Source organism: Catharus ustulatus, chromosome 31 (genome assembly GCF_009819885.2).
Source record: "Catharus ustulatus isolate bCatUst1 chromosome 31, bCatUst1.pri.v2, whole genome shotgun sequence".
NCBI lineage: Eukaryota > Metazoa > Chordata > Aves > Passeriformes > Turdidae > Catharus > Catharus ustulatus.
This window is the reverse complement of record NC_046251.1, coordinates 3,242,168-3,265,845: the sequence shown is the minus strand read 5'-3', so window position 1 is coordinate 3,265,845 and position 23,678 is coordinate 3,242,168. Positions and strand designations below refer to the sequence as shown.

Below are 23,678 nucleotides of genomic sequence, written 5' to 3'. Positions count from 1 at the left end.
CCCATCCCTGGAGTTCCTGCTGCTACACAGATTTTGGGAGAGAAGCCACTGCAGGCTGGGATTGCTCTGACCACAAATCCCCAAACTGGAGCAAAAGGATGTTCCTGCAATTCCAGATGCAATCATCCTCCTCTAACTGTCACTAGGATGTCACAGGCCCATTTTTTATCCCCAAAAAAATCTGATCCCAATGTATTTAACATGCAGAACCTGCTGCAAAACAGGGAGCTGGCTCCTAAACCTGCCACAGCTCCAGAAGAGCCGGAGGCTCCCAGAACCCGCAGCAGCAGCTCCTGCTTTGTGCTCCAGAGCCTGGGAGTGACACTCAGAGCAAACAAAAGCCTCATTAAAGTGACACAAGAGCCCGTCTGAAGGGAATTAAGTCATTTGCTCCGGTGGGGATTGGGAAACACAAGCTGTATATCCTCCCTGTGCTCTCATTCCTGCTCTTTTTACTGCGGGCTGTTGGCAAAGGAGGAGCTATTTGCCAAAGTAACAGGACTGGTTGTTGGACAGGGAACTGGGAACCTCCAGGCCCAGCCCAGGGATGATGGACGACAGAGAGCTGCAGATTCATGGAATGGTTTGGGTTGGAAGGGACACTAAAGCCCATCCAGTGCCATGGCAGGGACCCCTCCCACTGTCCCAGGCTGCTCCAAACCCCAGTGCCCAACCTGGCCTTGGGAAGGGGCAGCCACAGCTGCTCTGGGAAGACCATTCCTGCACTTTGGGGCCATTTTAGGTGAGAAAAGAGGGTTTGGAAATGAAGCAGAGCCCACTCAGCACCCCCAGCATGTGCAGCAGGGGAGGGGGTCCTGCCCCTCTGCCCCGCTCAGGTGAGACCCCACCTGCAGGGGTGGCACTGGATGGCTTTAATGTCCCTTCCACCTGAACCAGGACTGCAGTGTGTGCTCCCATCAGGGGCTGGGGCACAGCCAGGACCACCCAAGCCCTCAGCATCCCGGCAGGAATGGGTGACCTCACCACCCCGGCTTTAATCCTATTTCACGTTTTGGTTTTTTTTTTTTTTTTTTTCAATACCTGAAATTTCCTGGAAGCTCCGTGAGCCAAAGCTCAGCTGAGTGGGAAAGGTTTGTGGGAGTGAAGCTGCCGTGGGCAGGTCCCACCGGCCGGCCCAGCCCCGCGGGACATTCCTGGGCTCTGACGCCAGCTTGGGGCTGAGTTTCAGCTTCTCCGTGTTTCACCCAGAATCAAAAAGAGCCTAATTTGGCATTCCAGAAGACACCAGGGGAGAGATGTGGATGGCTCTAGGCAGGCGCAGAAGGCAAGGGAAGGAGGAGGTGGGAATGGGAATGGGACACGAGGAGGGAGGAGCAGGAATGAGTGAAGGTAACAGAAGGAAAATGAAGTGGGAGAAGGAGCAGGGCTGGAAAGGAGCTGGGAAGATGGCAGAGCTCTCCCCACCCACCCCCCAAATAGGGTCCACAAACACCCCCAGTGTGGCATCGAATTCTCCCATTCCCAGGGGAGGAAGGGCTGCAAGGTCCCCTCCGTGCCCCCCTCCTGTCCCTGCAGCATCCCCACAGTGCTCCCCCTCTGTGCCCACCTGGGGCTAGAAGTGTCCCTCGAGGGCCATGGACCCCCCTCAGCCCCCTGTCCCACCCTGGACATGTCCCCAGCCCAGCCCCAGAGGGACCTGTGGAGAAGGAACAGAGCAGAGCTGAAGGAAGGGCACCTCAGACCCCCCAGCCCAAACTGGGCAGTGCCCAGTCCAAAACTGGAACCTCCAAGCCCAGCCCAGCCCCCGGCAGAGCCAGAAATGCCTGCCCCACCCAGCCTGGGGCCAGCGGCCAAACTGAACAAAACAAACCAAGCCACACATTTCACAAAATAAATCCTCTCTCCTTCTGTTTCTTTAAACCTGAGCTGACCTCGGGGAAGCTTCAGCAGCAGATCCAGGAGCTGCTCTGCCCTGTCCCCACCATGGCCATGGCTCCATTCATTCCCTGTCCCACTGTGACCAGAGCCATTCCCTGTCCCTCAGCCCTGGCCATTCCCTGTCCCACTGTGGCCATTCCCTGTCCCACAGCTCTGGCCATTCATTCCCTGTCCCACTGTGGCCATTCCCTGTCCCTCAGCTCTGGCCATTCATTACCTGTCCCACTCTGGCCATTCCTTCCCTGTCCCTCAGCTCTCTGGCCATTCCCTGCTGTGTGTTACCTCTGGCCCAGCTTCCAGTCCAGGGACAGCTCCATTACCTGACCCCTGCTCACCCTCTCATTCCTTCCAGAGCTCTGTCAGTCCTGCTCTACCTCCTCACCTGTGGCTCATTCCCACTTTATTCCTCATTAATGAACAGTAATTACTTGGGGAGCCTCGATAAATTATTCCACTCTGCCTGAACATATTGAGCCTGTAACCCTGGAAGGGGAGTTCCATGTGCTGGCAATAACCCCCAGTGTCCAGGGAAGGGTCACAGATTTCCCAGGTTTGTCCAGGGGGGTTAAAGCACCTTCAGGGCTCTCTGGGATGGTTTAAATCTCCCCATGCCCAGCCCTGAGCTCCAGCCCCCCTAAAAACCCCACACAGTGACACATCCAGAGTGGGAGGTCCTGGGATCACTCCACATCCAACCACTCCAGGATTCAAGACACAGGGGATGGCAGAGGGAGGTCACAGCAGTTCAGGACCCTTCATTCCCTTCTCCCCCTTATCCCCACCTTCCTTTGTCCCTCTCCCTTTCCAGGGGGATTTCTGTGCAGCCAGGAAGGCTGAAAAGCTCTGTTTTGGGGACCAGCCCATCCCAAACTGAACCAATTCCTGCCCAAGGAGGAGCCCCGAGAACATCAGGAAGAGCAGGAGCTGCCTGAGTCAGCTCAGCCTCTCCCCAGGGCAGGGGCAGGAATGAGGGGCAGGTGCTGAGCTGGGTCCTCCCTTCTCCAGCCCAGAGCCACAGGAGCAGCACCAGGGACACTGAATTCAGGGTCCCCCAGAGTGTCCCCTCTCCACAGGACTCCCCTCTGCTTGCCAGGGCCAGCAGGAGCTTCGGCCTTGAAAGGAGAGGCTGAATCCTCTTCCCACACACACCATGCCACCTGCAGATCAAACCCATCTGCTGGAAGGACACAGCACTTGGAAAAGCCTTATCCATCTTGGAGCAGAGTGGTTCCAGTGATCTCAGTGAGAAATAGGGGTCCACACTATTCCAAGAGTTTTTTCCCCAAGAGTTAAAGGTAGTTTTCATCCTGAGCCATCATCATTCTGCACCTTTCTGTGGCAGAGGGATTTGGGCCCATCTCCAGCACCTAATCATGGAATTATGGAGTGGTTTGGGTGGGAAGGGACCTCAAAGCTCATTCCATTCCACCAGCTCATGTTACTCCAGGCCTTAGCCTTGGACACTTCCAGGGATGGGGAGGATATGGGACACAGGACACGAGGCAGGAACTGGGAATCAAAAGGCATCAAGCCTGGAGAGGTTTCCTGGGCCATTGTGCACTGGGAAATGTTCTTTGAGCCAAACTTGTTGTTCCCATGGGCTGGACATAGGTTTGGAAACTTCATTTCATGGAAGAAAAGGGATGAGGGAAAGAATTGATCCTTGGAGGAGAAAGGAGCAGGGATTGATGCTCAGACAGATGGGATGACCTGGGATCAGGAAACATCCCGCCAGGGTCAGAGCAGGCACTGTTCCAGCCTCTACTGCACCCCAGTGCCCTCATTCCACCTGCACCTGCTTCCCTCAGAGAGACCCAGGGCTGTCCCCAGGGTCCCCAGCACCCCCAAGGCCAAGGGTGGCCCCTGGCCTGAGCCCATGAGGAGGGGATAACATCACCCACTGAGCAGCAGCCACGAGCTGTGCCTGCCTCCAGCCAGGAATTTGAGCTTAATCATGAAAATAAACCATGAGGATTACCCTGAGAAGTCCTGCCAAGGATCCGCTGAGTGAGTGACCAGGTGTTCAAATGCATTTTCCCTGGGAAGGACATTTTGGGAAGGTGGACAGGGGAAAAAACCCCCCTTTCCTGGCAATATAGTGCAATTCCATGTGAAGGGAGGGTCAGCCCCACAGGAACAGGTCCCCTTCCCTGGGAAGTCCTTCCCAAACTCCAGCTGCTCCTCAGCAGACATTTCTTGTCAGAGCACGTCTGTGACAGATCCAACCTCACCTTCCCTCACCTCCCTTGGCAGGGAAATTCAGTGGGGAGCAGAACCAGAGCAGCAAAGCAGCAGCTATCCCACAAAATGGAAATTGGGATGGCCAGAAGAGACCATCACCCTTCCCAAGGATGCCACAAAACAAGGCACCCATGGGAGCTCTTCCTTCCCAAGCTTCACAGGAGAAACGGAGCCAAAACAGGAAACCAGGTCCAGGTTGGGTTTGTACCAAACAGGGATTTGAGGGTGGGACACCAGAGCTCACTGAAATTCAGAGGGGTTTTGGTATCTCCAGCTTTTACAGGGCTTATGGGGAATGGGGCAGTGAAAGTTGGACTTGGGCACCTGAGACCCACCAGAGGTGTTGAGGGTCTCTGGTGCTGCCAGAGCAGATGAATGAATAACCTCAGCACTCTTGGACCCCACTCCCAGGGGTCTCAAAACCTCCCTAAACCAGACCTATCCTCCCTAAAACACCCAAGCACCAGACCCTTCCATGCTGTGCCCGTGTGGTGACAGAGCAGGAGCAGCTCCAGCCACACCAAGCTTGGGATGCATTTCCCAACTCTTTCTTTAGCCAATTCAGGTTCTTTGTGGCCCTAAGCCGTCCTGTACTTAAAAACAAAAAAAAAAACCAAACAAAAAAAAAATTTAAAAAAAAGAATGAAAGAAAGTATCACTGTTCCTTCCTGCAGATTTAGGCTGGAAAGCAGCCAGAGGCTGATGCTCCGTGTGCCAAATCCTGTGCAGAGCTGTGCCTGGAGCACTCCTTCCCCAGCCCAGCACCTCCAATTCCTTTCCTCACCTTTTAAGGATGAGGGAAGCAGCTGCTGGGGCCTGGAATTACCTGGGAGGATTTGGTTTTGCTGCGAGGGCCTGAGTCCTCCTCACACAAACAAACTCCTGAAGAAAGGAGAGGACAGAGGAGGGAATAAGAAGAGAAAAAAAAAAAAAAAAAAAAAAAAAAAAGCCAACAGGTTGATCTGGATTTCCATCAAGGGTTCCACCCTCCTCCGTTTAATGAACATCGCAGAACAGGTGCTTGGAATTCATTACCAGCCCACGAGCCCAGGCGAGGGGAATCGCCCGGCCCGGCTCCGCTGCTGGCCCCGGCTCGGAGGCAGCAGCAGCAGCAGCCACAACCCTCGAGCCCGGCTGTCCCCGAGCCTGTCCCCGAGCCTGTCCCTCCCCCGGAGCCGCTCCGGGCATGACCAACCCCAGCTGTGCCTTCTCCGGCGGCTCGCTGTGCTCCGGGGAGGCGGCGGCGAGCATGAGCCCGTCCCCGGAGCGCCGCAGCCCCGACGGCGGGGCCAGCGACGGGCTGGGCTCGGTGGGCAGCGACGGGCTGGGCTCGGTGGGCAGCGAGGGCTGCGGCTCCCTGGGCAGCCTGCGCTACTCGCCCTTCTCCGTGGACAGCAGGATCCCGGCCCCGGTGCGCCTGGACATCGACACCGACTTCCAGGCTGTGCGGCAGCAGGAGAAGGAGGACATCAAGGTGCTCAACAACCAGTTCGTGACCCTGATCGAGAAGGTAGGGACGGCTCGGGGATGGGGAGGGGGCACGGACACTGCCCGGGCTCGGGGGACCCGCCGGGATGCGGCCACCCCCGGCCAGGCTGGGAACAGCCGGCTAATTACCCAATTAGTTATTCCTTCCGAGCTAACGAGGTTGGGCAGCATCCCGGGGCTGTGCCTGTCACCCCGGGGAGCTCCTGGGACCCGGAGGAGCCTGCACAGGAGGCACCGTGGACTGGAGGGAGGCCTTGGCTCCTGGGGTGGCCAAACAGCCACGGGCAGTGACGCTGACGTTGGTGGCAGCTCCGATTCCGACTGCTGAAGAGAGCTGGAAACTCATCCCTGGAAACTCATCTCCATCAACACCTCGGCAGCGGGGAGGGCCGGGGACCCCCCACCCACAGCACCGAGCTCCTGAGGAGAGGGGCCAGGAATGTGCTGCTTTCATCTCTGCACAAGTTTCTCCAAGGAAAACAAGTCCCAGAGCAGGCAGGTTCCTGCAGAGCCCTGCTCCGTAAACAGATGTAATCTCCGGGATTGCTTCATGCAGCTCTCCTGGCAGCCTCCAGCAGCCTGGGATTGATTCATTTTAACTCTGCAAGGACCTGAACTCACACTGGGAAGGAAAGGCCGTGGGAACGTGTCCAGTGGAGCTCTGCAAGGGGACAGCAGTGACCGGTCACTATGGCAGTGCCAGCAGGGCCCTGGCTGTCACAGACAGGCACAGCCCCCTCCTGTGAGTCTGCCCAAGATCATGGCTTTGGGAATTGGAGAATTCTCACCCACACGCTGGAGACTGGATTTGGACTGTCCAGGTGGACAGGTCAGGGTTGGCTGGGCCCTCAGAGCAGGGATGGCAGTGGGGGAAAGGGGCAAAACCTCCGTGGGCCTGAGCCAGGCCTGGTCCCTGACACCAGGGAGGGAAGGAGTGAGAGCTCTAGATTTCCCAACAAATCCAACCCACACTGCTCCGTGTGGATCCTGGGACAGGGACACAAACACCCCCTGGGCCGAGCTCTCTGACTGCAGCTCCTGAGCTCCTTTGAAGGCTTCAAGAGCTGTGTCAAGTGGCAGCTTCAGGCACCTGCCCCAGGCCCTCATTCCAGAGGAAGGGAATGACACTTCCTTGTCAGAGACAACTTGGCTTTATAATCAGGGATTCAGATGTCCTCGATCCCCAGCAGGTGATTCCAGGGATAATTGACCACACAGCTTGCAGTTTGGTGCTGGTGGTTTTCCAGCTGTCCCAGATCTGTTGGCATTTATTTTCCAGACAGATGGAAAAGAAGACAGGGAAAAGCCAAGCCCAGGAGCCCCTGTTTGAGGCCCTGCCTTTATCCCAAGCAGCCCAGAGAGGAGGGCCTGTGGGGACCAAACTTTGGCCACTTCTGTGTTCAGGCATGAAATTCCAGGGAATGAGGCCAAATCTGGGTGATCCCTCTGCAAAGTTTCTGCTAAAAGGCCCTGCAAGGGAGCATTTCCACTGAGAGGGTGTCACGGTCCGCACAACCTGAGCCAATCTTTGGACTGACCCTTACAGGGGGTCATTGCAGGAATCATGGAATGGTTTGGGTCAGGAGGCACCTTAAAGATCATCCAGTTCCAAGATGGAACCAGTTCAGCCCAGTGATGATTTGTGAGCAGGAATGTGAGGGATAAAAGGAGTAACTGAGGATTAGGAAGGAAGTCAGTAATTAATGAAAGGTAAAAGATGGACTTGGAACAAGAGCCAACAGAGTCCATTCTCCTCCCAGGAGGGAAGGATGAGGTCTCCAAGAGTGAGACCTGGAACATCCCAACACTCCCATCCCTTCTGCTGCAAACTCCCAAGCACTGGAATGGCTTTGCTTTGCTTGGCTGCTCTCTCTGTTCAGACAAGAAAGGTTTGGAGAAAGAAGGTTCCACTTCTGGGTCACAGCTGGAATTCTGCCTCTCCTTTGGAGCCCAGGCCAAGGCTGGAAGTCTGATGGCTCCCAGTGCCCCCAGCACAGCATCGGCCCTGAGTCATCCCCGGATGCAGCACAGGAAACTCGGAGGCAGCTCCGGCATCTCCAGCCAAAACGTGACTGGGGCTGCTCCCAGAGGTAGCAATTAGCCAATTAATTGGAGTTGGCCAAGAGCTTTGAAGATGAGAACTGTTAAACTTGGAGCGTTACTGGTGAGATTGGGAATATTGGGAAAGAGGAGCAGGTTCCTCAAAGGCGGGCGGTGGAAGGGCAGCGTTGTCGCCTCAGCCAGCACAGGGAGCTCAGCTGGAGTCTGTAATTACCTGGGATGTTCTCCAGAGCTTTGTCTGAGCTGCTCTGCAATGATGGTGATTCATTCCCTGAACCTCTCCATGCTGTAATTCCTCGCAGTCCAGAGGGTTCCCTTTGTGCTCTCTGGGGTAGGAACTCTGCCCTTTGCTGACCCTGCACATCCCTGCGTGACCTGGGGTGGATCCACAGCCTTGGCTGCACCGTGTTGGACTCACCTCCAGGGTCACCAGATCCAGGTGTTGTTTCCAGCAATCCATGATCTCACCATTCCTATTGTCAGTGACTCCTTTATTCCAATGTCACTTGTTTATTTTGTTGTCAGTGTGTTCTATTGAGAATTAATTAGTAGGCAGCGCTAAAACCCTGAAAGTCCCCTGAAAGAGGGAGGTGTCCCTGCCCATGCAGGGGTTAAAACATTGCTGATGCCTCATCTCTCCAGACATCCCCTTTTACCTGGAGCTGAGCAGTGAGTACTGCTGGAAGGGACAGCTTTTTCCAGGGAAACTCATAGAAATTAAAAAAAAAAAAAAAGGCAGGAAAAGCAGCTGACTTCTGCACTGCTCCAGGAGTGTGGGGTGCCAGCACCCAGGGGCCCCCAAACGCTCTGATTCCTTTTTCTTGGAATTCAGGGGGTGGATCTGAGCTATTCCATGATTCCATAACCCTCCATCCTCAAGCCTAATTTTGTTGGAATTTCTCCTTCTTTCCTGGAAATCTGCTGATTCCAGCAGCTCCTCTGAAGGTCTCCAGCATCTCCTGCCCTGCCTTTCTTTGGTTGTAGCTCTTGGTGTCACTGACACCTCTCAAACCTCTCCTGTAGGTCCAGAGCTTGGAGCAGCAGAACAAGATCCTGACAACCAGGTGGAACTTCCTGAAGGACCAGGACAATTCCCACTCTGACTCGGACATCAAGGCCATCTACGAGCAGTACATGAGCAAAATGAACCAGGAGATGAGGGCGCTCAACTACGAGCAGGAAACCCTGGAGTCAGAGCTGGAAAAGGTGCTGAGCACCATGGACACCTTCAGGAGCAAGTAGGTGTCCTGTCCCCACATCTGTCCCTGTCCCCACATCCATCCCTGTCCACACCCAGGGGGTTCAGCTGGGGCACAGGGAGCAGAGTGAGATTGATTTAACTCAGCCAGCCTGAGATTCCCAGGAAAATATTCCTAGTTTGGTGTGCACAGAAGTATAGATTTGAGAATTTAGGATCACAAACTCTTCCTGGTTAAGGAGAGATGAAAGGAGAGCTGGAACAATGGAATTCCAAGGAGAGCAGGGTGTGAAGGAGCCTCTGCCAGAGAACAGCTCAGGGAATGGCTCTGCTGGAGTGACAGCCTTGAAAACAGACAATGTTTATTCTCCACACAATTATCACAAACCAGAACTTTGTCCCCACGGTGATTTCTGTACAAAAAACAACAAAAGTACAAAAAACAACACTCCCACCTACGTGGTGGGAATTTTGGGGTGTTCTGGGCAGGGCTGGGAGTTGGATTGGATGATCCCTGTGGGTGTCTTCCATCTCAGGATGGGTGAGGAGGGACTTTTAGGATCATTCAGTGCCACCCTTGCCATGGGCAGGGGCATCTTCCACTCAAAGTCCTGTCCTTGCACACCTCCAGGGATGGGGCAGCCACAGGGAATTCCATCCCAGCCCCAGCCAGGAATTCCTTCCCAATATCCCACCTATCCCTGCCCTCTGCAGTGGAAGCCATTCCCTGTGTCCTGTCCCTCCATTCCTTGTCCCCATTCCCTCTCCAGCTCTCCTGGAGTCCCTTTAGACACTGGAAGGGGACCTGAGATCTTCCTGGAGCTTTTTCCTTGCCAGGCTCACACACACCCATCCCACCCCTGCCATGGGCAGTGACAGCTCCCACTACCCCAGGTGCTCCAAGCCCCATCCAGCCTGGCCTTGCACACCTCCAGGGATGGGGCAGACACCGGGAAATCCATCCCAGGCCCTCACCACCCTCCCAGGGAGGAATTCCTTCGTAAAGAAGGAATTTTTTATTCCATGACTGTGGGATCCCTTCCTTTCCCCCTTCACCCAAAGCATTTCTGCCAAATTCTGCTTTGACCAAAAGGTCAAAATTGTGCCCCAAAGAGTCCTGACTAAGAACAGGGAGGCAGCCAAAGGTCGGGGGAGGTGCAGTGCCTCTTATCTCTGGGGAGCTCCTGTTATCTCTGGAGAGCTCCGGGATGAGCAGATAAGGGAGAGCAGCTGGGCCATGCCCGGTCAGGGAGCAGACAATGCCTCCCTCACCATGGGGCTCATTTGCATCCCACAGGAGAATCCCAAATGAGCTCCTTTCCCTCCCGATGACACCCAGCACCTTTCAGAGCTCCCGTGGGGATTGGGGCTGTGCAGAGACTGCCCAGCCCAAAGAGGGGCCAAGGGACTGGGGGGGCAGAAATCGCTGCTGGGATCCAACCCCCTCCTGAGCTGAGGCACAAATGGCCCGTGCCCTCTCCAGGGAGTTCAGCACAAGGATTCTCCAGCTCTCTGAGCCCTGCTCGAGGTGGCTGCAGATTAGGGAAGGGCTGAGGGCTCCTTCTGACAGAGACACAGCAGTGAAATGCCCTCAGCAGCTCAGAGCAGGTGGAATCCTGCAGTCATTGGGCTTGGAAAAGCCCTTGGAGATCATCAGGTCCAGCCATCAACCCTCCCCCACTGTGGTCACTACTGACCTCACGTCCACAAGGGTCACATCCACACAGCTGTGGACACTCCCAGGGGTGGGGCCTCCCTGGACACCCTTTTCCATGGAAATTTTTCCAAATATCCAACTTAAACCTCCTCTGGTGGAACCTGAGGCCGTTCTTCCCTTATTCTCTCAGAGTGGATCCTGAATCCCCCCCAGCTGTCCCCTCCTGTCAGGAATTGTGCAGAGCCACAAGGTCCCCCCAGAGCCTCCTTTTCTCCAGGCTGAGCCCCCAGCTCCCTCAGGAGCTCTCCAGACCCTTCCCCAGCTCCATTCCCATCTCTGGACTCGCTCCAGCCCCTCAGGGTCTTTCTTGCTGTGTGGTACCCAAACCCCAGGATCCCAGAGGCCTGAGCAGTGCCAAGGACAGGGAATGTTGTGAGGAATTTGACAGGAATAAGAACCAGGAGTTTGATTCTTCCCCTTACACTGAAATTATCCTCCCTGGAGTCCTTCAAGTGACACCCAGGTGCCTAAAAAATCCTAAATCCTCATGGGAGGTATTTGGATATCTGCTTTTTATTTGGATAAGGCAAAGGTTAGAAAATGCCACCCCTGTCTGGAGCACCTGACCCTCCCTGCATCCCCTGAGGAAGCAGAACCAGACTGGTTTGGGGGGGAAAGGACCCTGCCATGGGCACCTTCCAGTATCCCTGGGTATCCCAAACCCTTGGACACTTCCAGGGATGGGGTAGCCACAGTCTGTGCTCAGATCTGCACTCAGCAGTTGCTGCAGGCATTCCCAGCTCCTGCCTCTCCAGGCTTTTCCAGCCTCATTTCTGAGGGATGAAGGAACAGGCTCCCCAGGGGTTCTCCCCACTGGATTTCTTACGACTTTTCCAGTGGCTTGGACATTGGGATAAGACACACTTGGGATGCTTCATCCCTCTAAAGTGAGGGGGAGAGAATTTCCAGGCCCCAGCCAGCCCCAGCACAGGGGCAATTCTGGAGGAAATCTCTGCACAAACCAGGCAAATCCGGGAGGTTTCCTTTTCCCAGAGACTTCTGGGGGAGGATGAACGAAGAACCAGTTGGGTTTGCCATGGAGTGCTCCCTCAGGCAGGCTGTGGCATTCTGGATGGAACACACCACGGGCACAGAACACCCCAAGTGTTCCAGGATGGGAAATGTGCATGGGGGAGCCCCCCCAAAAGGCTCTGAACTCGCCCCGAGCCAAGAGCTGCTCCCCAAACCCACCTGGGGCTCCCTGGGACACTCCAGGGACTGCTCCCCAACTCCAGGGACTGCTCCCCAAACCCACCTGGGGCTCCCAGGGACTGCTCCCCAAACCCACCTGGGGCTCCCTGGGACGCTCCAGGGACTGCTCCCCAAACCCACCTGGGACACTCCAGGGACTGCTCCCCAAACCCACCTGGGGCTCCTGGGACACTCCAGGGACTGCTCCCCAAACCCACCTGGGGCTCCGTGGGACACTACCACCCTCCCTCCAGTGTTGATGCCATGGACCAGCAGATGCAGGGGGATGGAAGGAGAGGGGACAGGCACATCCAGGAGGGAACTGAGCTCTGCTTTCCTGGATGTGGCTCCGTGGAAGGAGCCCGGGGCGAGCAGACGCCGTCTCAAGTGTTGTAAGTGCAGGAAGGGCTGGCTCTGCCCCGCTGCGCTGCCCAGGGATTATCTGCCGGCAGATAAAGGCTGGGATGGGATTATCTGCCGGCAGATAAAGGCTGGGATGTGCCTGTGGAATGCTCCAGCCCGGCTGAGTCACGGCCCGGAGCGTGGCAGGAGCGCGTTGGGCTGGCTGGGCCGGCTCTGCCCCGCTGGAGCTGGGGCTGCCAGTGCCCGGGGCGGGGGGACGGACTGGGATGGACTGGGACAGACTGGGATGGACTGGGGTGCACTGTGATGGACTGGGACAGACTGGGGTGCACTGGGACAGACTGGGATGGACTGGGACGCACTGCAACAGACTGGGACAGACTGGGGTGCACTGTGACGGATTGGGACACACTGGGACACACTGGGGTGCACTGGGACAGACTGGGGCACACTGGGACTGGGCTGAGCTGTGAGGAGAAGAAAGCAGGGGCTGCTGACAGGCACTAAGCTTGGTCCTGGCACAGCTGACAATATTCCAGCCAGGCTGACAGGAACTGACAGTATTCCAACTGGGATCATGATATTCCAGCCAGGCTGACAGGGACTGACAGTATTCCAGCTGGGATCACAGTGTTCCAGTCAGACTGACAGTATTCCAGCTGGGATCACAGTGTTCCAGTCAGACTGACAGGGCTGACAATATTCCAGCCAGACTGACAATATTCCAGCTGGGATCACAGTGTTCCAGTCAGACTGACAGGGCTGACAATATTCCAGCTGGGATCACAGTGTTCCAGTCAGACTGACAGTATTCCAGCTGGGATCACAGTATTCCAGCCAGGCTGACAATATTCTAGCTGGGATCACAGTGTTCCAGCCAGGCTGACAGGGCTGACAATATTCCAGCTGGCATCACAATATTCCAGCCAGGCTGACAGTATTCCAGCTGGGATCACAGTGTTTCAGTCAGACTGACAATATTCCAGCTGAGATCACAGTATTCCAGCCAGGCTGACAATATTCTAGCTGGGATCACAGTGTTCCAGCCAGACTGACAGTATTCCAGCTGGGATCACAGTGTTCCAGTCAGACTGACAATATTCCCAGTGGAATCACAGTATTCCAGTCAGACTGACAATATTCCAGCTGGGATCACAGTATTCCAGTCAGACTGACAATATTCCAGCTGGGATCACAGTGTTCCAGCCAGGCTGACGTTCCAGGTGAGCAGCACAGACCACACAGGTAAATCCCATCAGCTGCTGCTGCCCAGCCTGGGAGAAGCAGGGAAGGAGAGGGTGAGTTCAGCACTGAGGGGACTCAGGAGGACCCCCAGACTGCCCCAGAGTGAGTTCAGCACTGAGGGGACTCAGGAGGAACCCCAGACTGCCCCAAGCTGTGACTGTCACACACCCTGCCCTGCCCTCACTCAGGGAGCTGCAGCTCCCTTTTGGATATTCCAGGCCAGCTCCTGAGCAGGGCTCCCCCCTTTCCCACATCTGCTCCCCTTCCCCAGGCACAGCTCTCTGTTTTCACACTTTGTACGCAGCAGGGAAGGCTCCCAAAAACCTTCTGGGCTCCCAGGAACTTTCTGCCTGGATGCACCAGACCCCAAACAGCAGCACACAGCTGCATTCCCCATGCTCCTGTCCTGATCCCACTTTACCTCATTCCCAAAGATCCCCAGATCCATTTGGTGATGTGTCCATGCAGCACTGAAAGTCTGAGTTCACAGCCTGGAAATGGGAGTCACTTCAGGGCCCTTCCACCAAGAAAAACCCTGAGGGGCTGGAGCACATCCAGAGCTGGAACATGAGCTGGGAAAGGGCTGGAGCACCAGGGAAGGGTCTGGAGAACTCCTGAGGGTCCTGGGGGTGCTCAGAAGGACAAAAGGAGGCTCAGGAGGGACCCTGTGGCTCTGCACAACTCCTGCCAGGTGGGGACATCCAGGGGGGTCAGGCTCTGCTCCAGGGAACACCAGCACAAGGGAAATGCCCTTGGAATCTGCCAGGGAAGGTTTATTTTGATATTTGGAAAAATTCTTCACTGGAAGGGTGTCCAGGCACTGGCACAGCCGCTCAGGGCAGCAGTGGAGCCACCAAAGCCATGTGGATGTGGCACTTGGGGACACGGTTAGGGGCTCATTAACCAGCACTGGCAGTGCTGGGGGAACAGCTGGGCTCGATGCTTTCCAACCTTGATGATTCCCAGATTCCAGGGAATGCCATGTGCCCCTTGGGCTGAGGAACCTGAGGGATCACAGAAGAGCAGGGGAGCCACAACCTCCCTGAGGGCTCAGCACCTCTGAGCCATCCTGCACCAACACTCCCAGCACTGCCCCTCGTGTCCAGCTGCCCACCCCACTGTCCTGCTCTGACCCAGCACTGCTGGGCCCAGAATGGCCCTAAATGGACCCTGTGGCTTTCCTGGTCAGCTCCTGGCATTTGGGATCACCACACCTTGTCCCAGGAGCCATTCCCTAATTCCTGTTCATATCCATTTGCCCCTGGACTGAGGCTTTGCTCCCTGCCCTGGCCCACCTGGATTTAAACACCTGCAGGGCTCGTTCCTCACAGGGACACTGAGAACTCTGCCCCATCCTGGTTTGGTTCCCTTCCACTCCATGGGCAGTTCTCCATGAATTCCTTTGCCTGTGTGCCTTCACAAATCACCTGGGCTGGGTTGTGACACCAGTCCAGAATTCCCAGAATTTCCACAAACCAAAGTTTTCTCCCTTGGGAGAAAAAAACTCTGACTCTGGAAGTAAAACTCCAAGGAAATGTGGGCAGAACAGAAAAGGTTTGGGGTGAAGAACCTGAGGCTGCCCAGCCCCCAAATGAAATCCCAGTTAAAGCTCCCTCCTCTCTGCTCTGGGATTCTTCATCCCAAAAGTGCTCCTGCCGTTCCAGGGCAGCTGGAATGTGGCAGCTTCTTCTCACTCCTGCCCACAATGCCTAAAGGAGGGGGGACATGGCAGGAAAAGCAGAAAGTTTGGATACTTTGGGGGTCTCAAGACAGCCCTGAGCACCCCTGAGTTTCCCTGTGGTTGATCCCATGCTTTGGGCACTCTGCAGGTATGAGGATGAAATTCGCCTCTGCAGCGGGATGGAATTCACCTTCATGGAGCTCAAAAAGGTCAGTGGGAAAGGAAGGGAAGGGGAATTTCCAACTGGATTTGCTCTACCCAGCCCTGCACAGTCAGGGAAGGGCCTGGAGATGATCCAGGATCAGCTGCTTTGGGATAAAAAAGTCTGGAGGAGGACAGGGAGGGAATGAGTCCAAATTCCACAGGAGAGTCAGTCTGGAGTGGCTCCTGAAAATCCCCTGGCAGCACCTGGGGGTCAGAGCATCCCCATCTCTGTACCCTGGGATTTCCTGTCAGTGTTCCCATCCCTGCATTCCCATCCCTGCATTCCCATCCCTGCATCCTGGGTTTCCTGTCACTATCCCCATCCCTGCACCCTGGGGTTTCCTGTCAGAGCATCCCCATCCCATCCCTGCATCCTGGGTTTCCTGTCGCTGTCCCCATCCCTGCATCCCCATTCCTGCACCCTGGGTTTTCCTATGGGACTGTCCCCAGCCCTGCATCCCCATCCTGCACCCTCGAATTTCCTGTCAGAGCATCCCCATCCCTACACCCTGGGGTTTCCTGACTGTCACTGTCCCCATCCCTGCATCCCCATCCCTGCATCCTGGGTTTTCCTGTCAGAGCATCCCCATCCTTACACCCTGGGGTTTCCTGACTGTCACTGTCCCCATCCCTTCATCCCCATCCCTGCACCCTGGGCTTTCCCTGGCCTGAGAGGTCCAAGCCCTTCCTAGGCTGTCCCCTCCTCCCTGTGTTCCCTCCAGGTGCCATGAGGGTTGGGAAAGGCTGGAATTGATAAAGGATTTGCTTTGTTCCCTTCAGAGGGGCCACGCCCTGAGCAAACCCCAGGCAAAACTCCCACTCAGCAGGAGCCAGTGGGAATCAGCTGGAGCTGGGATTTTATATCAAAACCCCCAGTCTGAGGGCAGGAGAAGGGTGTTGGGAGAAGAGGGAATGCTCCCCACAAATACCCATCGTGGCTAATCCCACGTTTTCCCTGGCACACTCCCCAGCCAGGAGGGCATTCCTGGACACTTCCATGGATGGCTCTCGAGTTTTCAATAATTGGAGCCTTTTGTGGGGAACAAAAGCTGGGAGGGAGTGGCCCAGCCCTGCCTGGCCCAGCAGATCCTCCCACCCACAAATCCCACAAAACAAAGGGAAAAGATTCTCAAAGGAGCCTCCCCACCTGCAGAGCAACTCCAAAAGTCCCTGCTAATAAATCTGGGAATGGCTTGGGTTCCACCCCCACCATGGACAGGGACACCAAGCCTGGTCCAGCACGTCCTGGAACATGGGATGGAGCAAGCAGGGCCCTCCTGGGGAGGGGGAGCAGTGGCAATGACCTGCTGTAAATCCCATTCTGGGCTGATGAATCCCTCTCCATCCATGCAGGATTTGGATGTGAGCACCTTGCACCGCACTGAGCTGGAGGTGAAGCTCAAAGGGCTCCAGGAGCTGCTGGAGCTGAAGAAAACCATCTATGAGCAGGTGGGAAACATGGGATTTGGGAACAGATCCTGGATTTCCACCCACATGGGAGCCTGGCCAGGGTGTGACAGCCATTCATGGCTTAGGCTGGGCCTGAGGAGCTGATCCCTTCCCTAAATACAACATTGGAATTGGGCCAGAACATTCCTTGTGCCTCAGAACCCCTGGGGTGCCCCCAGAAGAGCTGAGAATTCCAACCTCATCCCAAAATGGCTTTTTGGGCTCAGCTCCTGCCCCCAGGGATGGGATTTGCCCCAGACCTCAGCCCAGGTGAGCCAAATGTTCAGATCCAGGAAAAACCCAAACAGGACACCTGGGGAACACAGAGCAGCCTCCTCCTCTGCCAGGAAAACGAGGGGTCCCAGGCAGGAATGATTCCAGCCAGGGGGAAGGGCCTCCATCAGAACTGACTCAGGGCCTGGAAAATGTCACCCAGCAGGATCAGCAGTGTGGGAACACTGATTTATCTAAATTCCAGCAATCCAAACAATTACAGTGCCTGGTGGAGGAATATGAACATTCCTTGTGGCAAACTGAGGCACGGAGAGGCCAGAGCTGCCTCCAGCACAACTGCCCAGGGAGCCTGATCTGCTCTAAAATGAGATTATTCCTTATGCAAGGCAATTTTAGCTCAGTTTTTTTAGAAATCAGGCCCTGCTCCAGGATCTCCAGCTTATTTCCCGTGGGTCCCACAAAAAGCTGCATTTTTAAACCCCCAATTCATGTAAGAATCTCATCCCCAACCTCTCCTGTGTCACCTTCTCTGTGGATTCGATGACATCAGGTACAGGCACATTCCTGGGGTGGGGGGAAATGAGGAAAACTTTGCTTGTTGGGATGGATCAGGAGAAAAATCCCAATCCCACCATTGTTTCTGATTAATAAATGAGCAGTTTGGGCCATTCACCAAATGATCAGATATTGCAAATAAACACAAATTTTCTCACCTGCTCCAAGATTAACAAACTGACTCATGTATTAAACAGCAGTGGGACAAAATCTCCCAATCATCCTGCTTTTTGAGGGTATTTCTGTGTTTTCACTGACCCACTGAGCCCTTTGAGAGCCCAGCCAGGGAAGGGAAGGGAATCCAGGAACACAATTCCTGCTCCAAAGGAGCTGAGCACAAAGGGAAGAGCAAAGGAAAGGGAGGAGGAGAAGAATTCTGGTGCAAAGCAGGAGCTGGGTCTGAGATAAGGGAGCAGCAGCTCTGAATACAAACCTGGATCCAGGGGCCCTTCCAGGCTCAGGGAGGGGAATTCTCCACCCTGGGCTCTGTTCTCTCCAGCTGTGGTTTATCCAGAGCAAATATCCTGGTGGGTGTTCCCAGGGTGCTCCTGCCTCCCCCAGGCTGACATTCCAGGACAGAGGAGTGGAGCAGCTCTGCCAGCCCTGGATGTGTCCAGGGAAGGTGCCTGTTTTCCTGAGGAGCCATAAATCAGGCTCTGGCATCCCAAAAAGCAGCCATAGCCTCGCTGGATCCCACAGCAGAGCTTGGGAAGGGCATTTCCAGCCTCCCCAGGCTGTGGAATGATCCACACTGACTCTTTTCCCAAAACTCTCACATCCATCATGGATATCAATGCATGCTGGGCCATGGTCATGGGCCCAGCTCTGCTCCTGGGGAGGTTTAGGTTGGATATTGGGGAAAACTCCTTCCTGGAAGGTGTCCAGCCCTGGCACAGCTGCCCTGGGCAGGGGTGGAATCCTCATCCCTGGAAGTGCCCAAGGAAGGTGTGGATGTGGCACCTGGGGACACAGTCTGGGGTAGCCTCGGCACTGCTGAGGATCACTTGGAACCTGCTGGTCCTACAGCACTTTTCCAGCCTTAAGGATCCCAGGATTCTCCCTGCTCCTGGAGCAGTCCAAAGGCACCATTGTGTCAGATCTTTGTCAGATGTATTGAAAGATCCCAAACCCCAACTTCACTGAGTCTGGATTTTATGGAGCAAATAATGCAAGATCCCCAACTCCAGAGAGTGAAAACTCCAGAGAGCAAAACCTTAGGAATTCTCCACATGGAAGCTGCTCTGCTAAGCACAGCCTACTGGAGGGTCCAGCTCTCTCTGACTACTGGGAATCTTGGATATTGCCAGATCCTGGGAAGAAATGATTCCCTGTGAGGGTGGGGAGGTCTGGAATTCCCAGAGCAGCTGGGGCTGCCCCACCCCTGGAAGTGTCCAAGGCCAGGCTGGACAGGGCTTGGAGCAGCCTGGGACAGTGGGAGGTGTCCCTGCCATGGATGGGATGGGATGGGATGGGATCTGTGGGATAGGATCAGTGGGATGGGATGGGATGGGATCAGTGGGATGGGATGATCTTTGAGGCTCTTCCCACCCAAACCATTCCATGAATTTCCAGCTCTGTGCTCTCTTTGCTGTTGTCCCCTGGCTCTGCAGGAGCTGGAGGAGCTGCTGACAGAAATCAAGGACATTTCTGTGGTGCTGGGAATTGACAGCTGCTCCCGGCCGGACCTGGGCAGGATCGTGGAGGATGTCAGGGCGCAGTACGAGGCGCTGGCCCTGCGCAGCTGGGAGGAGGCCGAGGCCCTGACCCGCAGGAAGGTACCAGACCCCTGCTCCGTGCTGGGAAAGGCAGGGAGGGGACAGGAGGGACTGGCCTGGAAACAGCCAGATCAGCCAGGATGGGAGGGATGGGCTGGCCCTGGCAATGGAGGGAGGGACAAGGAGCTGTCCCAGAGCAGCCCCAGTGAATCCAGAGTTTTGTTACTCCTGGCTTTCCACACTGGAGGAAGCCAGGACATCTCCCAGTGGAGGTGGAAATGTCCTTCAGCTCTGCATAGAGCAGAAGCGTGACCGATGCCAGGAGCCAGGTGAGCCTGGCCCAGAGAGGAGGAGATCTTTCCCCAAGGAATCCAGGTGATGCCAGGCACCCCTGCCCTCTGTCCACAGCTCACTGACAGCAGCTCCCAGCCCGGCTCCTTCGGGGGGCACCTCCTGGACAGCCGGAGAGAAATCGCGGATCTGAACATCCAGATCCAGAAACTGCGCTCCTGCATCGTGTCCCAGAAGAGCCAGGTGAGTCCTGGGGGGGCAGTGGGACAGGTGTGGGCTGGGAAATAATGGGACAGGTGAGTCCTGGAGGGGCAGTGGGACAGGTGTGTGTTATGGGATAATAGGACAGGAGTGTGCAGGGAGGGAATAATGGGACAGGAGTGTGTTATGGGATAACAGGACAGGTGTGTGCTGGGGGGATAACAGGACAGGTGTGTGCTGGGTGAGAACATCAGGACAGGTGTGAGCTGGGATAATGGGACAGGTGAATCCTGGGGGGGAACGTCAGGACAGGTGTGGAATTCCCTCCCCAAGCCCCTGCCTCCTCTCCCCCTGCAGTGCCTGTACCTGGAGGAGCACATCCGGGAGGCGGGCGAGCAGGGGGAGGGGACCCTGCGGGACGCCAAGGCCAAGGTGGCCGGGCTGGAGGAGGCGCTGCAGCGCAGCCGCGAGCACGTGGCTCAGCTGGTGCGGGAGTACCAGGAGCTCATGAACATCAAACTGGCCCTGGATGTGGAGATCCTCACCTACAGGAAACTCATGGAAGGGGAGGAGAACAGGTGAGCCGGGATTCCTCGGCCTCAGGTAGGGAAGGGATGCACGAGGACCCCTGGGGATGGAGACATCATGGGATGCTTTGGGATGGTCCCAGTCCCACCCCTGCCACGGGCAGGGGCACCTCCCAAAGCCCAGTTTACCCAAATCCCAGGTTCTGAGTCGGGTACTGAAGGTTTGGCCAAAGAAGGAACAAATCCTGGTGGTTCCCAGCAGTTCAATCCCATTTCTTGCTCCCAAGTCTTCCTCAGACTCAGTTCCAGACCTTCTCCAGGCGCTTTGCCCAGGAGCTGCTGAATCCTGTTCCTGTTCCAACCACACCCTTGGTCCTACCGCTGTCCCAAATCCCCCAGACCAAACTGCAGCCCTGTGGCAGAGCTGAAGCCGCGTCCTCACACTGTGTCCTTCCCTTCCCAGCATGGAGCAGCCCATTCCCACCGTCATCAGCGCCGTGCACTCCCGGCCGAAGCCCCGTAAGTGCTGCGATCCCTCCCCTCCCGGAGCTGGGGGAATGGGTGGCAGGGCTGTAACCCCTCACCTCCTCCCAGCTGCTGCCGGCACCCTGCGCAGTTCGCGGATGGGTGGCAGGGCTGTAATCCCTCACCTCCTCCCAGCTGCTGCCGGCACCCTGCGCAGTTCGCGGATGGGTGGCAGGGCTGTAATCCCTCACCTCCTCCCAGCTGCTGCCGGCACCCTGCGCAGTTCGCGGATGGGTGGCAGGGCTGTAACCCCTCACCTCCTCCCAGCTGCTGCCGGCACCCTGCGCAGTTCGCGGCTCTTCGCCCGGGGCTCGGGGCAGGCGGAGCCCAGCGGGGGCTGCGGGAGAGCCCAGGACGTGCCGGGGACTGCGGGCACCGGGGAGCGCTCCTAGGAGAACGGGATGGACTCGGATCAAGGCACCTGGCAGCTCTTCCTCCTGAACTCCACCCTCAAGGGGTGAAAGATGAGATCCTGTCCAGGCTGGCCCTTGTCTTTCCACCATTCCAGCTCCCAGCTCCCTTCCCAGTTACAGCAGGAACCATTCCCTTCACCTTCCCCTCCAGGTCTCCCTTCCCGGGGGATCTGCAGTCACCCCTTGGGATGTGCCCAACAGGACCAAGTGTCCCTAGCCCAGTTTTAGCAGCTGCCATTGGTCTCTTCACTGGTGTGGCCAAACCCTTTCCCTGCTCCAAGGGTGATCCTGATGGGGCTTCCAAGGAAATCCAGGTTTCCACACTGCAGGAGAGGGAGGAAAACAACCCCAGGGATGGATTTGTCACCTTGATTGACAGATCTGGTGACACCCTGGGAGACCCCTTGGCCACCTCAGGGCATTTTCCTGCCTTTGGGGAGGCTCTCATTGCTTCACCAAAGCAAAAATGCCTCAAAACTCTTGATTTCCATAATCCCTCCCTCTCTCCAGGCTCCACATAGCAGTTCCAGCTCCTAAAATTGAGGTATTGGTTCCTATGTAACTGCACTGGGACAGACCAGTTTGGGTTGGGAGGGACCTCAAAGCTCATCCCATCCCACCCCTGCCATGGCAGGGACACCTCCCACTGCCCCAGGCTGCTCCAAGCTCCATCCAGCCTGGCCTTGGACACTGCCAGGGATCCAGGGGCAGCCAGAGCTGCTCAGGGAAATCCATTCCAGGGCCTTACCACCCTCATAGGGAATAATTCCCTTCCTAAAATCAAATCCAAATCTTCCCTCTTTCAGCCTAAAGCTGGAAAACTCCCTTGCCTTTGTATTTATTGACCTCAGCTTGTACCTGGCCTGGCTGCCCCCACTGGCCAATCCCAGTCCTGATGCTCCAGAGTTCCCAGAGCCAGCCCTGGCAGTGCCACATGGCCACAGCTGGGGGGTTCTGTGGCCTTGGCCCAGCCATCCCTGCAGCCTCATCCCAACCTCACCCAGAATCCTGCAGTATTTTCCTTCCTGGCTCCAGCCACTGCCATCCTCCCCCCAGTTCCCAGGTTCTGGGTCCCCATTCCCACATTTCTGTAGGGTAGGAAGCACAGCTCTGGCTCGCTGGGTTTGGCTGTTACAATAAAGTTCTGTCACTCACAATCTGTCCTGTCCTGTGTTTTCTCCCAGCTTCCCTCCTCAGGCACCTGGAGCAGCAGTTCCTTCCCAGCAGGACTCAGCTGGGGCTCAGGCTGAGCTCTGGCAGCCAGGGCAGGCTGGAGCTGCTTCCCAGGGATTGGCTTGGGCACATCCCTGGGGTGAAGGACACGGGGCCAGAGGGGCAGACAAGGTGTGGGATCCAACTGGGGACCAGTTTTGGGAATGAGGGGAACACACTCAGCACTGCTCAGCTTCCCCTCTCCAAAGGACAATTCCTGCACACCTGGGCACCCAATTTCCCTGCACCCCCTCATTCCAGAGCTGCTTTCTGGTGCCCCTTTATTCCCAGAGTGACTTCCCTGGGAGATCCAAACCAGACCAGGCTCCCTGAGGTGCTGCAGGACCCAAATTTGGAGCAGCTTTGCTGTTTGCTGCTCACCTGGGAGACATTCTGCCCTTCCAGGCTCAGCTTCCCCTTCCCAAACTCCTCCTGCCCTTTCCAAAGGGCAATTCCTGCACAGCTGGGCAGCTCCATCCTGGGCACCCCCCTTTCCCTGCAGCCTTCATTCCAGAGGGGCCCTTTTGGATCACAGATGTTTCCTGTTCCCCTGGGGGCCCTCCCTGGGAGACCCAAAGCACCCAGGGCCACCGAGGTGCCAAATTTGGGAGCAGCTCTCTGGGTCCAGGGCAGGCCATGGGAGACAGGGGAGGGGAAGGACATTCCAGACCAGAGGAAAGAGTTAAATCCAGTTTCCCAACCTGGCAGGATGGGGAAGGGGGGGCTCTGAACAGTTCCCAGTTGCTCCCAGTTGGGCAGGGTGAGTGCAGGGCTGCCTCTGGAGCCAGGAGCCCGAAGAGCCCTCGGGAAAAGCCTTTGGGAAAAGCCCTCGGGGAAAAGCCCTTCCCAGAGAGAGGAACCAGAGCAGGGGCTGTGCTCAGAGCAGCCCCATTCCCATGGCAGCAGGAACAGGGCTTGTGCTGGGATGGGAGCTTGGGACACCCAAACTGAGGCCTCTGGAGAACTCAGGGAGGGTTGGGGCTCAGCTGAGACTTTCCCACTCCTTTTCCTACCTGACATTGCATTTGGGGATCTTTTTGCTGTTTCTGAGCCTTCACCACCCACAGGATCAGGAGAGATCCCTGAAGCCAGAGCAGGGGATTAAAGGGTTGCTTTGATATTTGGGATTTTGGTGCTTTCCTGGACTCAGATCCCCATTCTGGGACACGGGAGGGACAGACCCAGCCTCAAATCCCACTGACCAGTTCCCCAGGGAACGGGTCCATCCCGAATTCCTGCCCTCCCCTAACGGGAGCTGAGCTCTGCCT

The 23,678-nt window shown here is 56.3% G+C and overlaps 1 protein-coding gene across 1 annotated transcript; it reads left to right on the top strand.

Annotated features, from left to right (window-relative positions):
- Positions 1-4,793: 4,793 nt before the first annotated feature.
- Positions 4,794-21,847, top strand: KRT80 (keratin 80). Its single transcript, XM_033083215.1, has 9 exons — positions 4,794-5,650; positions 8,713-8,927; positions 15,233-15,293; positions 16,642-16,737; positions 19,137-19,301; positions 19,650-19,775; positions 20,091-20,311; positions 20,724-20,779; positions 21,053-21,847. Exons 1-9 carry the CDS (start codon positions 5,327-5,329, stop codon positions 21,175-21,177), a joined length of 1,389 nt encoding a protein of 462 aa, XP_032939106.1. The 5' UTR covers positions 4,794-5,326; the 3' UTR covers positions 21,178-21,847.
- The last annotated feature ends 1,831 nt before the right edge of the window (positions 21,848-23,678 follow it).

Coding starts and splice junctions, on each gene's coding strand:
- KRT80 (XM_033083215.1), top strand. CDS start 5,327: ATGACCAACCCCAGCTGTGCCTTCTCCGGCGGCTCGCTGTGCTCCGGG. Junction 19,776..20,090: donor TCGTGTCCCAGAAGAGCCAG/GTGAGTCCTGGG, acceptor CTCCCCCTGCAG/TGCCTGTACCTGGAGGAGCA. Junction 20,312..20,723: donor ATGGAAGGGGAGGAGAACAG/GTGAGCCGGGAT, acceptor TTCCCTTCCCAG/CATGGAGCAGCCCATTCCCA.